This window comes from Diceros bicornis, chromosome 17 (assembly GCF_020826845.1).
Source record: "Diceros bicornis minor isolate mBicDic1 chromosome 17, mDicBic1.mat.cur, whole genome shotgun sequence".
Lineage (NCBI taxonomy): Eukaryota > Metazoa > Chordata > Mammalia > Perissodactyla > Rhinocerotidae > Diceros > Diceros bicornis.
This window is the reverse complement of record NC_080756.1, coordinates 47,935,710-47,951,492: the sequence shown is the minus strand read 5'-3', so window position 1 is coordinate 47,951,492 and position 15,783 is coordinate 47,935,710. Positions and strand designations below refer to the sequence as shown.

Genomic DNA, 15,783 nt, shown 5'->3' with positions numbered 1-15,783 from the left:
CACTTCTGTACCCAAAAACTTTCAAAGGCTTCCTATTTAACAAAGACTAAAAGCCAAAGTCTTTACTTTTGCCTACAAAGTCTACATAACCTGTTTCTGCTCCGGCCATATCTGACCTCATCTCTTACTAATCTCTCCCTAGGACCATCTTTTCCAGCCACATTCTTGCTGGTCCTCAAGCAGGCCAGGCATGCTTCTGCCTCAGAGGCTTTTCACTTGCTAGTCATGCTGCCTCCATAAATGTTTGTTCAAATGTCACCCTCTTACTGAGGCCTTCTCTAACCATTCTATTTAAAATTGGCCCCCCCGCCCAGTCACCAGCAACTTCCACACTTCGTTTCCCCTCCCTATTCTATGTTTCTCCATAACATTTATCACTATGTGACACAGCATATATTTTATTTATCTACCTTCTCCCCTGCCTGGCTCCACTGTTCCCACAAACACATACATCATGGGGGCAAGGATTTTCATCTGTTTTGTTTGATCTTACATCCCCAGCATCTGGACTAGGGCCTGGAAGGTAGCAGTCACTCAAATATTAGTTGAATGAATAATTTTAAAAATGAAAGAATGAATGAATGAGTCCCAAAGGGGAAGCAGCTATACTAAGCATGCCCTCCTTCCTTCTTCTGAATACATCAGTCAGAAAACTCACTTCTTCCATGATGCTGTAGTGGGAATCCCTCCACATAGAAATCTGAGGGTTGGGGAATATAAGTGTTCCCCCAAAAAGTGATGGAGGAAAATATAAAAACCCATTACAAAACATCTCCTCAAATAAGATGAGTGCTAGTTTTTAAGAGTGGGGAAGTGGTCATGCAAAATCTCCCAGGTGAAGAAGAAAACTCAGATTTTTAAAATTAACTTAGCAAAAGAAATAAAATGAGACATTTATATTAGGAAGGAGAAAATACCTTTATGCAAAATCTCATCTCTAACCCACCTTTGGTCTTTAAGACTGGGGCAACAAAGTCAGTAAAAGGAGGGAAATAATAAAAATGAGAGCAGAAATAAATGAAATAGAGACTAAAAAACAGTAGAAATGATCAGTGAAACTAAGAGCTGTTTCTTTGAGAAGATAAACAAAATTGACAGACCCTTAGCCAGACTCCCTAAGAAAAAAAGAGAGAAAACTCAAATAAATAAAGTTAGAAATGAAAGAGGAGAAATTACAACAGATACCACAGAAATACAAAAGATTATAAGAGAATACTGTGAGAAGGTATATGCTAACAAATTGAATACCGTAGAAGAAATGGATACATTCTTAGAATCATACAATCTCCCAAAATTGAATCAAGAAGAAATAGAGAATCTGAATAGATCAATCCCAAGTAAAGAGATGGCAGCTAATCAAAAACCTCCCAAAAAACAAAAGTCCAGGACCAAATGGCTCCTCTGGTGAATTCTACCAAACATTCAAAGAAGATTAATACCTATCCTTCTCAAGCTATTCTGAAATATTGAAGAAGATGGGACACTGCCTAACTCATTCTACAAGGTCAACATTACCCTGATACCAAAACCAGACAAGGACAACACAAAAAAGGAAAATTATGGGCCAATATCACTGATGAACATAGATTCAAAAATCCTCAACAAAATATTGGCAAATTGAATACAACAATACGTTAAAAGGGTCATACACTATGATCAGTGGGATTTATTCCAGGGACACAGGGATGGTTCAACATCTGCAAATCAATCAATGTGATAAACCACATTAACAAAATGAGGAATAAGAATCAGCTGATCATCTCAATAGATGCAGAGAAATCATTTGACAAGATCCAACATCCATTTATGATAAAAACTCTCAATAAAATGGGTATAGAAGGAAGGTACCTCAACATAATAAAGGCCGTACATGACAAACCCACAGCCAACATCATACTTAATGGTGAAAAACTTAAAGCCATCCCTCTGAGAACAGGAACAAGAGAACAGTGCCCACTCTCACCACTCCTATTCAACATAGTACTGGAAATTTTGGCCGGAGCAATTAGGCAAGAAAAAGAAATAAAAGGGATCCAAAACTCTCACTGTTTGAAGATGACATGATTCTATATATAGAAAACCCTAAAGAATCCACCAGAAAACTATTAGAAATAATCAACAACTATAGCAAAGTTGCAGGGTACAAAATCAACTTACAAAAATCAGTTGCATTTCTATACACTAATAACGAACTAGCAGAAAGAGAAGTCAAGAATACAATCTCATTTACGATTGCAACAAAAAGAATAAAATATCTAGGAATAAATTTAAGCAAGAAGGTGAAAGACCTATATACTGAAAGCTATAAGACATTATTGAAAGAAATCAAAGAAGACATAAAGAAATGGAAAGATATTCCATGCTCATGGATTGGAAAAATAAACACAGTTAAAAGGTCCGTATTACCCACAGCAATCTACAGATTCAGTGCAATTTCAATCAGCATCCCAATAACATTCTTCACAGATATAGAACAAAGAATCCTAAAATTTATATGGAACAACAAAAGACCCCGAATAGCCAAAGCAATCTTGAGAAAAAAGAGGAAAGCTGGAGGCATCACAATCCGTGACTTCAAAATATACTACAAAGCTATGCTTATGAAAACAGTATGGTACTGGCAGAAAAACAGGACACAGATCAATGGAACAGAATTGAAAGCCCAGAAATAAACCCAACGTGTATGAACAGCTAATCTTCGACAGAGGAGCCCAGAACATACAATAGAGAAAGGAAAGTATCTTCAATTAATGGTATTGGGAAAACTGGAGAGCCATATGCAAGAGAATGAAATTAGACCATTATCTTACACCATACACAAAAATTAACTCAAAATGGATTAAAGACTTGAATGTAAGACCTGAAACCCTAAAACTCCTAGGAGAAAACATAGGCAGTACACTCATAAGCAAATGGGACTACATTAGACTAAAAAGCTTCTGCAAGGCAAAGGAAATCATGAACAAAAAGAAAAGACAACCCACCAACTGTGAGAAATTTGCAAATCATACATCTGACAGGGGTTAATTTCCAAAATATGTAAAGAACTCATACAACTTAACAACAAAAAAACAAACAACCTGATCAAAAAATGGGCAGAGGATATGAACAGACAATTTCCCAAAGAAGATAAACAGATGCCAACAGGCACATGAAAAGGTGTTCAACGTCACTAATTATTAGGGAAATGCAAATCAAATCTACAATGGGATATCACCTTACACCTGTCAGAATGGCTATAATTAACAAGGCAAAAAATAACAAGTGTTGTAGAGCATGTGGAGAAAAGAGAACCCTTATACACTGCTGGTGGGAATGCAAACTGGTGCAGCCACTATGGAAAACAGTATGGAGATTTCTCAAAAAATTAAAAATAGAAATACCATACGATCTAGCTATCCCATTACTGGAGATGTTCATCCAAAGAACATGAAGTCAACAATACAAAGAGATTTATGCACCACTATGTTCATTGCAGCATTAGTCCCAGTAGCCAAGACGTGGAAGCAACCCACGTGCCCATCAATAGATGAGTGGATAAAGAAGATGTGGTATATATATCTACAATGGAATACTACTCAGACATAAAAAAGACAAAATCATCCCATTTGTGACAACATGGATGAACCTTGAGGGTATTACACTAAGCAAAATAAGCCAGACAGAGAAAGACAAACACCACACGATTTTCCTTATATGTGGAAGATAAACACATGGATAAGGAGAACAGATTGGTGGTTACCAGAGGGGAAGGAGGTGGGGGGACGGCAAAGGGGTAAAGGGGCACATATGTATGGTGACAGATGAAGACTAGACTGTTGGTGGTGAACACAATGCAGTCTATACAGAAACTGAAATATAATAATGTACACCTGAAATTTACACAATGTTATAAGCCAATATGTCCTCAATAAAATAATTTAAAAAAAAGAGGGTCTGGAGCAAGAGAATAAAGAGTAACTACTCAGATGAAAGAATAAAATTCCCAGGTCTTGAAGACTAAGACATAAAAGGAGAATGTTTATGGTAGGAAAGAAGAAAAAGAAATGAGTGAGATTTTATGAACTTTTTAAGTAAAAAGCAGCTTTATACACAGTTTCTGGAAAAATTTCCCAGAGCCTTTAGTCTTTCAAGGACAAGCTCTTGGAAGGAAAGCAAAATAAAAGAAAAAGGAAGGAATGAAGATATTTGGTGGCAAAGGTAGAGTAGATTTATTTGTCTTACAACCTCTGCATGGTTTGTGGCTACATACATCATTTCAGCTCTGTCATTGTGATTTCACCTCTCAAAACCTCAAATAACGTCCTAGACATGATTAAGCATCACATCAAATACTGTGTCATATTAGACCCCAGGTTGATGAACCAAGCTTGCTGTCGAACCCAGAAAGCCAGGCAGAAGTAGATGGTGATCAGGTTTTATTAGATTATTTTAAAGGCAAGATTAGAATGAAAAATATTTAAGAAATAATTTTTAGGTTTAATGTGACATAAAATTACGTAACAGTATGCTTCAAATAAGGAAAGCTGAAAGTGTTAATTGTATAGGAATGAGAATAATGGATAGTATCTACTATAATTGTATGTTAGGGAGAACTTACTTTTATATAGTATATCTCATAGGATGGCCATTTACCTTCCCCTCACGACAGATCCATATAGAGGTAAAGAGTTTATTTCCATACATTGTGTGTTGCGCTGTCATCTAAGGTGATGGTTCCACACAGCCCAGTGGCATCACTGAAGGCCAGAGAGCCTCAGTATCTGTGTGTGATTTGGTCCAGTCTTCTGACGGATGAGAGCTGACTGTGGCTGCGGGGAGACTGGCTGCTGGAGTGGCAGGTGTGTGTCAGGCTGGGTATAGGAAACTGTTCCGTCTACAGTCAGGCTCACAGGAGAAAGAATACGAGTTCTGTAAGGTTTTAAAGTTTGTATAATAAGAGGAAAATAATCAGCACTCATTTTTTTTTCTTGCCAGAACAGGAAAGCAGGTGAAAAGTCAGAATTGGTGCATACATTGTGTCTGAGAGACAAAGCATGAGTAACTTAACCCACCATGACCTCTTCCTCGTAACCTGTCTCCCTCTCTCCACTCTTGTTTTCCTCCAGTTTATTCTCCACATAGCAGCCAATTGGATCATATCGCTTTTTGATTAAAGGCCTCAAGGCATCTGCATGACCTGGCTCCTGTCTACCTCTTGCTTCTCACCACTAGCTCTTTGCAACTATCCTCCAGGCACACTGGTTTCCTCCACAGAACCAAGCTCTTTTCTGACTTGGGCCTTCATACACTGTTCTTCACTCTTTACACAGCCAACTTCTACCCATTCTTCGGTTCTCAGCTGAAGTATCAGTTTCTTAGAGGGCCATTTCCTTACCCCCCACCTACTCTATGTTTGAACTCCTTGTAATTGTCTCTCATGGTCCCAGGTTCTTCTCTTTCACAGTGCTTATCACAATTTAAAATGATACATTATTTACTACTTGCTTAATGTCCGACTCCCCCACTAGATTGCAAGGCCTTTGAAGGCAAGGATCTTGCTGGCTTTGTTCACGATTTTGCATCCAGCTCTGCAGAAAGAATTGCCCAATAGTGGCCCTTGAGAAGGATATAGCCGCTGGACTCAAGGAGCAGGGCACTTGATATCAAGGGTCAACACTTCTTATTCTGTGTTATGATTCCTTATGGAGATGCAGAGATGAGATGACCAGAGGTAATTATCAGAAAAGCTGAGTCCTCCTAACCAGAGGGAGAGGGGAGAAGTGACAGCCATGAGGCATATGTGGAGTATGTAAGCTCTACGAAAGGATATACATACAGAGGGACTGGGTTTCCTGAAGTCATGCAGGCTGGGTGCTTGGACCGTGGCATTGGTGTGAAGAGGAACACAGAAAGAACTTGAGAGCATTTGGATTACATGAATCAGGGAATGTGAACTTAGGAAAAAAGTTTTATTAATTATAAAAATTCCCCCCTCCTTTTTCTTAAACTTTTTTCTAAATTGATTTCATTCTTCTCTCATGTGATAGTCATTCATTTATGAACTCACATTTATCCAATAAACATCTGGGGCAATGTGGTCTGCATTGTATAGGGCTGAAAAAGATACAAAAATCTCACTTGTATTCTTTAAGAACTCAACACTTAGTCCGGGAGTTTTAATATGGTAGACATATATTCATATTATTACAACACAGCTGCCTGTGATAAATACTCTAAGAAGGACATAAAAATGAAGTGTTCTAGTATGTTCAGTTACACAACCAGTGGTACCCTAATTTATTGACTTTTAGAGCATTATTTAGGACTTAACCAGTGAGCTAGAACTGCAGAGCTAAAAAGACTCAATCAGGGGTGTGGACTAAAGATTAACAGACCAGTACTGCATAGGTCCTGCCCAATCAGAACGTTATGACTAATCTGCTAGAACTCCCGAACAATTAGAATGACTGTTGGCCAAATATGAGCTACATTCAACATTGAACACCTACCATGATTCAGGCACTGCCTTAAAGGGGTTTTTAGTCTGGTTGATATGGTATAAGCGAGGCAGAGGTTACAAATAGTTTTCAGTTTTTAGGCCGAATCAAACTGATAGGTGGTGGCACCTTGGATAGCTCAGGTGAGGATTCTAAGGCTGAGTGTAGGCTCACTGTGAAAGAGTGTGGTGACTGACATGTGCCATGGTGAAGAAAGGACAAATTGTAGCACACGTGCCATGTATTTGATGTCCTTGTTTGTGATTAAAAAAACAAACAAACCTGCATGCAAATCCTTCAAGCACGTAGGAACTGTGTGACTTTAGACAAGTGCCTTTATCTATCTAGTTCATACACCCTCATTGTAAGATTGGGGTAGTAATATCTACCTCATAGGATTATTGTGAGAGTTAAACAGGATAGTATTGGAAGGACAATATGGAGAACATTGTGTGCGAATTCCATTGTATGAAGTGACAGCTTCCATGGAAAGATTCTTCCCACTGCAGGATGGAGGTGAGATTCCAGCCTCATGTTGAGGCTAACGGCAAGAGGAAGCAGGAAAGAGAGGAGGAGAAAGCCTAAAAGCGAGAGAGACCCAAGAGGGTCCTGGTGGAGGAAGACACAGTGACGGAGCCAGGAGCAGAGACCTGGGACAAGAAATGTGTCTAACAGATTATTTTTGGTGAAATGCTATGTGCCCTGTGACCCCTCCCCCTGGCCCCTTGAATCTTCAGTAAAAATACACAAGTCATAATGTGCTTGGTCCACTGGATTTTTTTTGGAGGCTGGTGAAGAGCTGAGTTTTAGATCAAGGTTGGCTAGAGTCCAAAACAGTGTCTTCCCCTGTACGTGATAATGGTAGCTATCCCTATCCCCATTACAACCACAAGTGCTTCGGCAGACATACAAACAAGCTATGATGAGGGCCTAGACGAAGGAGAGCTGTGTTGTCCTTGGGTGGGTCTGTCCTTAATTACACGCTCATTCTTAAACATAGGTTCCAGCCAGAGACTTGTTAAGAAGAAGCCTTTGTTTAAATCTTGGGGCCCAGAAAGCATTTTATAGTCTAGACTCTAGAAAGTTCCATAGACTGGAAGTCTGTATGAATCTAAGCTGGAAGAGTCCTTATGTTTTATTAAAGGACGCTCTGGGAACATAAACCTATTTGTCCTCATGATAAGCTATGCAACTCCTGGTCACAGAGTCAAGTTCTCTGTGATGAGAAGTGAATATGCCACTTGTAAAAGCCCTTTTCAAACTCCCTGATTCAGATGCAAGGCTGATTTCATGGGATCCTTGGCATTTGCATCTAACTCCAAAATAATCTCTGCTGAGCACCTCTTTTGCTTTTCTCAATCTCCCTGCTCTCATCGCTATTTGCTACAGTATTTTCTTTTTGCTTTTTTGATCTCATACTTATTATTTCTTTCTGATTCTATCTCTTTGGCACCCGTGTAGCAGAGGGTACTACTCTGAGCCTGAGATGGGTCTGCCAGTGAGTGCAGGCTCGTCCATGCCCTGCTGACAGGTAGGAATGGCCTCCAGAAATCTGAGGAGGGACTGAGGAGCCTCCAGGGAGAGCTTTCCCTTACACACAGTGACAAGTCCTAACTCAGGACATCAAGCTCGGTTCAGGAACAAAGCATTAGTCCCTAGAGGAAAAAGGCCATTCTAAGTAGACCAGTGGAACCCGCTCCCTGCCACCAAGAACTCAGCTCTATGTGCTATAAATGTGGGGTGACTAGTATAGCAGGGACTGGCTAGATGATCACCAAACTGTTTCTTTTTCTTCCTGGGTGCATACCTTCCTGGCACACACATTCTGTGTCTGATTCTGGCCAAATATATGTGGGCAGAAGTCGCAGATACTACCTCCAGGCCTGGCCCATAAAACTTCCTGCATGATCGGGAGGTGCAAATGATCCAGGGGAGGACTCCAAGGCCCTAAGGATAAAAAAAGCACTAGACGGAAGGAGTCTGGGTTCTGAATGACTGGGAGGAATAAACCCCCAGTGCTGCCCATCTGTGCCCTCACCTTGACTGTGACATGAGCAGGAATGAACTCATTCTCTAAAACCACTGAAATTGTGAGGTTGTTTGTTATAGCAATAACCTTGCCCTGATTGACTCATAAGAAAAAGGGAAAGCTCTGTTTAATGAAAATACTGCATCTGACCTTGAAGAATAGGCAGCATAGCATTGGTATTTTTCTAATAAAGTGTAACATAAAAGGAAGAGAGAGGCAGTCTTCCCCAGTTGCCATTGCTCTGAACAGCTTCAACATTTTAACGGCACTAAAATATGAAGTGGCATTGACTAGCGGGAGACACGGGAAGATGTAACCGTTTTTGAAAGGAGTTAGAAATGGCCACGAAGTCTGGCAGTCTCAGTGGTACCAAGAGGGGTAGGTGGCAGCTGCTGGTGGACACAGTGGTACTTGTTCCAAGAGGAAGCAGTGAAAGCTAGGAGGAGGGTCAGGAAAGCAGAAGTGGCCACAGTGTCCAGGGAATGGTAAGTATTAGATGACCAGACTTGATCACGAGCCCATGTGGGACGCTTAGAGATTTTGAGCAGTACTTGGCATATCACAATGGTAGTAAGCACCAGCAAATATGGGTTCCCTCTACAAGGTTCTGGAACCTAGGAAGGTTGGGGAAGAATACTCCCACTGCAGATCAATGTAGGAAGAATAGAAGGGGCTCTTCTGGCTTCAGCTGTGACTTTCAGAAATAGAATTTCTTCTCTTTATGGCAGGCACAGCAGTCAAGCAGGTTAGACTGTCCACAGGCCTCCCTCCCCAGCCACCCTTGTCTCGCTTCTCGCGGAGGTAAGCCAAGTTGGGACATCAGGAAGCCCCGCGCTTTTGCCTTTTCCACAGTGACCTCAGTGGGTGTTCGGGCAGCAAAGGCACTCATCTTCCACCAGGTAACCGGAGAGGAATCTGTAGGTTTTCTCCATGTAAAAGGCAAAGATCCTGGTTCATTTGGTGGCTACTTTGAATTTTTTCCTTTAATTGGAAGAAAAGTATGTTAAATTTGAGAAACACTGTTCTAAGCTGTGGTTCCTGTGGTAAAATGGGAAACAATGTGGAGGGATGGGAGAGATTTCCTGAGAGGCAAGGAAGACAAAGAGGAGGAAGCTTGGGGAGCTGGGAGGGAGGGATTCCTTAGGATCTGCTTCCCCCTGAAAATCAGTTGGGTGAAACTGGGGGGATTATGGGGAGAGTAGGAATGCCATAAAGATTAGGCATGGAAAGCTGAGGGGCTGGAGATGCCACATCTACGGGATGTGTATACACTCACATACGTTTATGGGCACACACGTAATTGTGTGCACACACATGGGTACTTTGGGTGACTACACAGTCTGAAGCTAAGTTTTAATGAAACTTTAAATTATACAATTTCATTTTACTTTCATCACATAAGAAGGGAATCTCCTAGAATATACTTTTCACTAAGAAAAGTGCACAGATTTTCTCCTTTTCTCCTATCCTGTGTAAGCCTTCTCTTTAGTCTACCTGCACCCTCTCTTAGAAATGCGAGTTCCAGTTCTTCTGCAGCAAAAACGGACATGTCCTACATCCTACTCACCTTAAAGGTTATTTTTCTCAGTCTTTGTATCTCAGGAATGTGTTCCAGTTAGCTAATCTGATATCAGGCAAGCCACTTCTGGCTTATTGTCACTTGTAGTGCTGTTCCTCCTAGATGACCTACATAGATGTAAAATATGGTTTTTAATCATACCTCCAGAGAAGTGGCAAGCAGTGGAAATTTCAGGTATTGTGGAATGCTGAAAGAATAAATAAATTACGAACCCATTAAATTATTATAAAATTTATTATTATTTGTTATTAAGTGATTAAATTGTCAAAGAATAAATTATTAATAAAAAGAAGAGCTACACTTATAAAACACTGGGTGCTAGGCACTGTTCTAAGTGCTTTGTATGTATCCATTTAATTCTCAGGACAACTCTGTGGAATAGGAACTATTTCATCCTCATGTTGCAGATGAGGGAATTGAGGCAGACAGACATTAAGCAACTAGTCTTAGATCTGGAGGAAATGGTGGAGTTGGGATTTAAGCTCATGAGGCCTGACTCCAGAATCTGTGCTCTGTCAGAACTGGTGACATGTTTTCGTGGGGAAAAGGGTGGGGGGCATGGCTGTTAGAGTCTCTTGGATTACACCCACAGGATAGTCCTGTCAACAGTTTCTCATGGGAATGAGGCAGCGTCCTAGTGAGAGGTATCTTCGAGCTTTTGTTTGACACTGAGTCACATCACCTTTCTAGATCTCAGTTTTCTCTTCAATAAAACAAGGAGGGTGGACTCCATGGCGTCTAAAATCCGTTCCAGTTCTAAGATAAATAACATCTTCAGCATAACTAACATGCTGATCTCTTGGTGCCTGGGGGGGGGGAGAAGCAGGTAAGTTCTTGCTTCCTAGATCTTTCACACTAGAAGCTGCGGGGTAGGGTGCTGAGTAGACACTGGAAAGAACTGGTAACAAGAGATGAGAGTTAGAGCTCCAGGAAACCTCCATCTCTACCTAAGAAACATAGACACACTTAGTAGGTGCCTGCTGTGTGCTGTGTGTTTAAAACAGACTATATAATTTAATTCTCACAGTAAGCTTGTGAAGTAGGTAGTACTGTCTCCATTTTAAAAATGAAGCTGAAGCTTAGTCACACCAGTGACTTGCCCAAGTTGGCCCGGCTAGTAAGGGATGCAGACAGGATTCACATTCCCGTCTGACTCCAAAGCCCACGCGCATTTCACAACCAGTGCCTCCTTTAATATCTATCTCATTCTATTCTCTCTGCAAGCCCTGGGAATAGTTTTTATTTCCCCATTTCACTGAGGAGGAAAGTAAGACTCAGAGTGCTGAAGTGACTAGCCAAGCAAGCGGTCTGACTCGGAGTGGGCGGGAGAAGAGCCCGCAGGCGCTTGCGCGTGGGCGCGGATGCTGCAGCCGGGCGCCTCCTCCCAGCCCTGCTGCGCTGCGCTGCTCCCACCTTTCCAGGTCCCAGCCCTGCGCACGAGCCGCGCCGAACTACAGTTCCCGTCAGGACGCGGGCGCGCGCACGCGCATCGGTGCCTCCGCTATGGCGACCGTGCTGTCCAGGGCGCTTAAGCTCCCGGGTAAGAAGTCACAGTTTCGCGACCACCCCGTCCGCACCAGGCGTGGGGAGACGGGGAGCCGAGGCTTTGGGGGCGAAGCCAGTCGGGGCCTGGCTCCAACCTGGGCGGAGCTGCAGGCGCACGGAGGCGAGGCGGTGCAGTCCTCGCGGGCTGGGGTCCGTGCGCCACCAGGGGGCGAGAGGGGCGCCCGGCGGGTCGGGGGTCGCGGGCGCGGGGCGAGCCTGGGAGATTCCAGGCGAGGGACCGCTGGAGGCGCGCGAGGCGGGTGGCCTGGAGCAGGTGGGCGCTCCGACGCCGGCGAATGTCAGAGCGCGCGTCGCCGCTGCCCCACGGGGAGGGCTGGTGAAGGGAGCATCCTTTCCAGAGCGCCGCAAGGATGTACCACAGGGTCTCCAGCTCCTCCTGTCTTAGGCTGGGCTTGGGCCGGGGCATGGGGCGGCAGGACGGCAAGCGACCCTCTGGAGTAACCTCTCTGCTTAATGACAACGTTGGCGCAGCCATGAGGTAGGCGAGACGGGCATTTCTCCTCCTAGTTTACGGAAGAAGAAAATGAGAGTTATTTGGCTAATGGACTTGTCCAATGTTGCACAAGCACTATTGGAAAAGCCTGGACTTGAACGCAGAGGGTCTTTTGACTCCAGATCCCGGGCTTTTGACCCACTTGGTCAGCCTCTGGCTGTCGAGACTAAGCACTTATGAGGGAAATGATTTGGCACCGCATGTTGCAGATACGGTATGGAATATTCTTTAAGGAGGCACTGGTGGGGATGACAGCTTCCAGAGCTAATTCAGTACTTTGGGCAGCAGCTCCAAATTTTTTTTTTTTTCCTTTCTCTTAAACCCTCCAGAATGGGACTGTGCTGCTAGAAACTTGCTCTTTTAATAAGAGTATATTTATTCTGCCTAAATAAATTTTAAACGTTAAGGCTTTAAACAATTTTATGGTTCTACCTAAATAAATTTTAAACATTAAACTATAAACGTTTGTTTGCTGATAACTTAAGGTGTTAAAGGGAAAAGCAGTTAGTTTCACTGACATGGTTAGAATGGGCTGTTTGGGTGTCTGGTGGATATCCAGCATAAGGCTGCAGGGGGATCGCAGGGTCCTTGATCTCAAGGAGCTCTCAGTCTGCTCCACTGTCGCGTGGATGACACTGGGTTGGATATGAGTTTGCATTTCTGTCCCCAGACTTCGTGACCTCAGACATCTTTTTTTTTCCACATGGGCTCATTAGAACATTGGAAGGAACACTGATAATATCTATCTTGGAATGTGTTATGTAACATTGGAATGAAATGTGGGACATGTCCCTTTACCTAAGGAATCATTAACTTTGAAGAGAGCAGTCCTGTGTATCCTTAGTGTAGGATGAGACCCTCCCAAGGGGGTAATGAGATGTCAGACATATTTAGCTTTATGTCCTTATTTCTTTTAGATTCCTTGTTTTTTTCCCCAGTGTAGGTAATTGTTATTCTCTGAGGATGGGAATGCAAGAAAATCTTGCTTTTGAAGCTGTTGAGCTCCTTTGCATCCTCACATCCCGAGGCTGTGGCGTTCTTACTCTCTGGAGTATTCAGTTGCAGTAACCTGGTCAGCTGACAGACAGGGGAGGGAAAACACAATCTGGTCCTGGGCCTGTGTTTGGACAACAGCTTGGCCCTGAGCAGGCAGGTGTGTGTGATACTTTTTTTTGGTCCAGATACAATAGCCATATGTTCTTTTTTTTTTTTTTTTTTTTATGTGAGGAAGATCAGCCCTGAGCTAACATCCATGCCAATGCTCCTCTTTTTGCTGAGGAAGACCGGCCCTGAGCTACCATCTATTGCCAATCCTTCTCATTTTTTTCCCCTTTTTCTCCCCAAAGCCCTAGTAGACAGTTGTATGTCACAGTTGCACATCCTTCTAGTTGCTGTGTGTGGGCCGCCGCCTCAGCATGGCCGGACAAGCAGTGCGTCAGTGTGCGCCCGGGATCCGAACCCAGGCTGCCAGCAGCGGAGCGCGTGCACCCAACCGCTGAGCCACGGGCCGGCCCCAGCTGTATGTTCTTTTATGTGATGTCGGTTTTTTTTCCTTGTCTCCCTCTTGCCCTTTCTCTCCTCCACCCCAAATATAATTTTTAGCTTTTATATTAGGTAGAAGTTGCTTTCTTATAGCTCTTTTTGGATACCCTGTAATTGGGACTGTGGGGCTGCTGTCCTGTTTGCGCTACCTACTGTGTCATGTTACCTTAGTTAACATCCTGACTATTTTTTTTAATTGAGGTATAATTGACATATAAAGTTACTGTATATTAGTTTCAGGTGTACAATGTAATGGTTATATTTATGTATATTGTGAAATGATCACCTGTTTTTATGTGCAAGGAAGCAGAATAGAATGGTGACTAGGAGCCTGAGACAGGCTTGAGTTCAAATCCATTCTTTACCAGATTAGTTACTTAATCTCGTTGAACTTTAATTTCTTCATGTGTAATAATAATATTATGGAACATTCACTGTGTGCCACACACTCCACTACATATTTCTCTCATAGAGTTATTTGGCATAGTAAGAGAGATGGATGTACTTAGTAGGTTTGTTAACCTTTGACACATGTTAATTATTCAATAAGTGTTAGCTATTATCATCATTAGCACGGTGATCATTTATGAACGTGATACCTGAAGGAAGGCCTGATGTAACAGTGGGCTAAGGATAGATGTCGTCAACCTTGTGAAGAAAGAGCAGTTGCTGGGAATGTATTTCAGTCTTATACCCTTCCACTAAGCCCAAGATAGAAAGATGTTTGGCTCACATGCATAGAATGAGGTTAAATAGTAACAGAAGGACAACATGATATTCATAAAGCAGCCTGTGGGACAACTTATCTCTTAAGTATGTATTTTTTTAGTCCGTTTTAAAGTTTGAAGGTCAAACACGGAAGGGACTATCAGAGCACAGTGTTATTGTAATGGTTTGTTTTATTATGTGTAACTTGGATAAACTAATCCATAGTGTGAAATCTTTACCTTTAGTTGCAGTAGAGTGTATAGTATAGTCTATGTATAGTATAGTACATGTTATAGAATAGTATGCATCATAGTATATTTCCCTGAAAACATTCGGGGATGGTACAGTTGCATCTCTTGCCTGTTTATGTTTTCCTCTGTATCATTTTGGGAGTACTATTTAAGCAGCATCCTCAGTCTTCCTAAGTGGAAAAGTGATAGCTGTGGAAAGCTCATTTATATTGATGTATTATGAAATCACTATCCTCTCCCTTATTCTTTGAAAGCCTTTCATTGATTAAAAATCTGCGTGGTGGCTGAAATCAGCAGAGAAGAGAGCTGTGAGACGTGGATTTGTATCTGGCTCCCCAGCCTGAGTATGACTTCGGGCCAGTCCGTGTACTTTATACGTCACTCTCTTGTCTTTCTGTGAATAGATAGAAAAAATATTGACTTAGGAGTTCTCTAATCAAAGCTTGCAGTCTGTAATAATTAAGCTGAGGTTTGTCTTTGCACTATCTGAAAAACTATATGTTAATCAGGTAAAAGTCAATCTCCTTCTCAAGAGTTAGGTCAAGAACTGGTCCCACTCTTCTAAGATCTTTTAAAGAAAGACTCAAGTATGATAGTCTCTGAGTTCTTGCATGCTTGCCTTTATATTTCAAAGATGTCCTGCCTGGGTCAGAGTTCTTAGACTCTGCAGCCTGTGTTCTTTCTCTGAGGGCTTGTTAGATATTGCTGCACTATGCTTTGTAATGTATGTTACTGTGGAGAAGTCAGCCTGATATTTGTTCCTATCATTAGTGACTTGATTCTTTTTCCCTTCGCTGGGCTGCTCATAGGGTTCTCTCTTTGTCCTTGAAGTTCAGTGCCTTTACTAGGATGTGTTTCAATACTGATTATTCTGTATCAGTTTTTCTTGGGACTCACTGTACCCTTTATTCTGCAGTTTTAGGTCTTGCTTTATGGCAGGAACTTTTTTGATATATCTTTTAAATATCGTTTTTTGTTCCATTTTCTTTTCTGTTCTCTTCTTCAGTTATGCGTATATTGGATCACCTTTGTGCTATCTATCCTTTTCTTTCTAGTCCTTTTAAATAAAGCCTTGATCTTTTCCATGGGGGGCACACAGGTAGTCAGTGCAGACCTCAAAGCCAGGCTGCCTGGGT

The 15,783-nt window shown here is 42.2% G+C and overlaps 1 protein-coding gene across 1 annotated transcript in view; it reads left to right on the top strand.

Annotated features, from left to right (window-relative positions):
• The first annotated feature begins 11,566 nt into the window (after positions 1-11,566).
• FAM234B (family with sequence similarity 234 member B) overlaps positions 11,567-15,783 on the top strand; it is a 34,877-nt gene continuing 30,660 nt past the window's right edge. Inside the window, exon 1 of the mRNA XM_058558726.1 lies at positions 11,567-11,627. Within this exon, the coding sequence (XP_058414709.1) occupies positions 11,591-11,627 (37 nt within the window). The 5' untranslated portion in view covers positions 11,567-11,590. The remainder of the gene's footprint in view (positions 11,628-15,783) is intronic.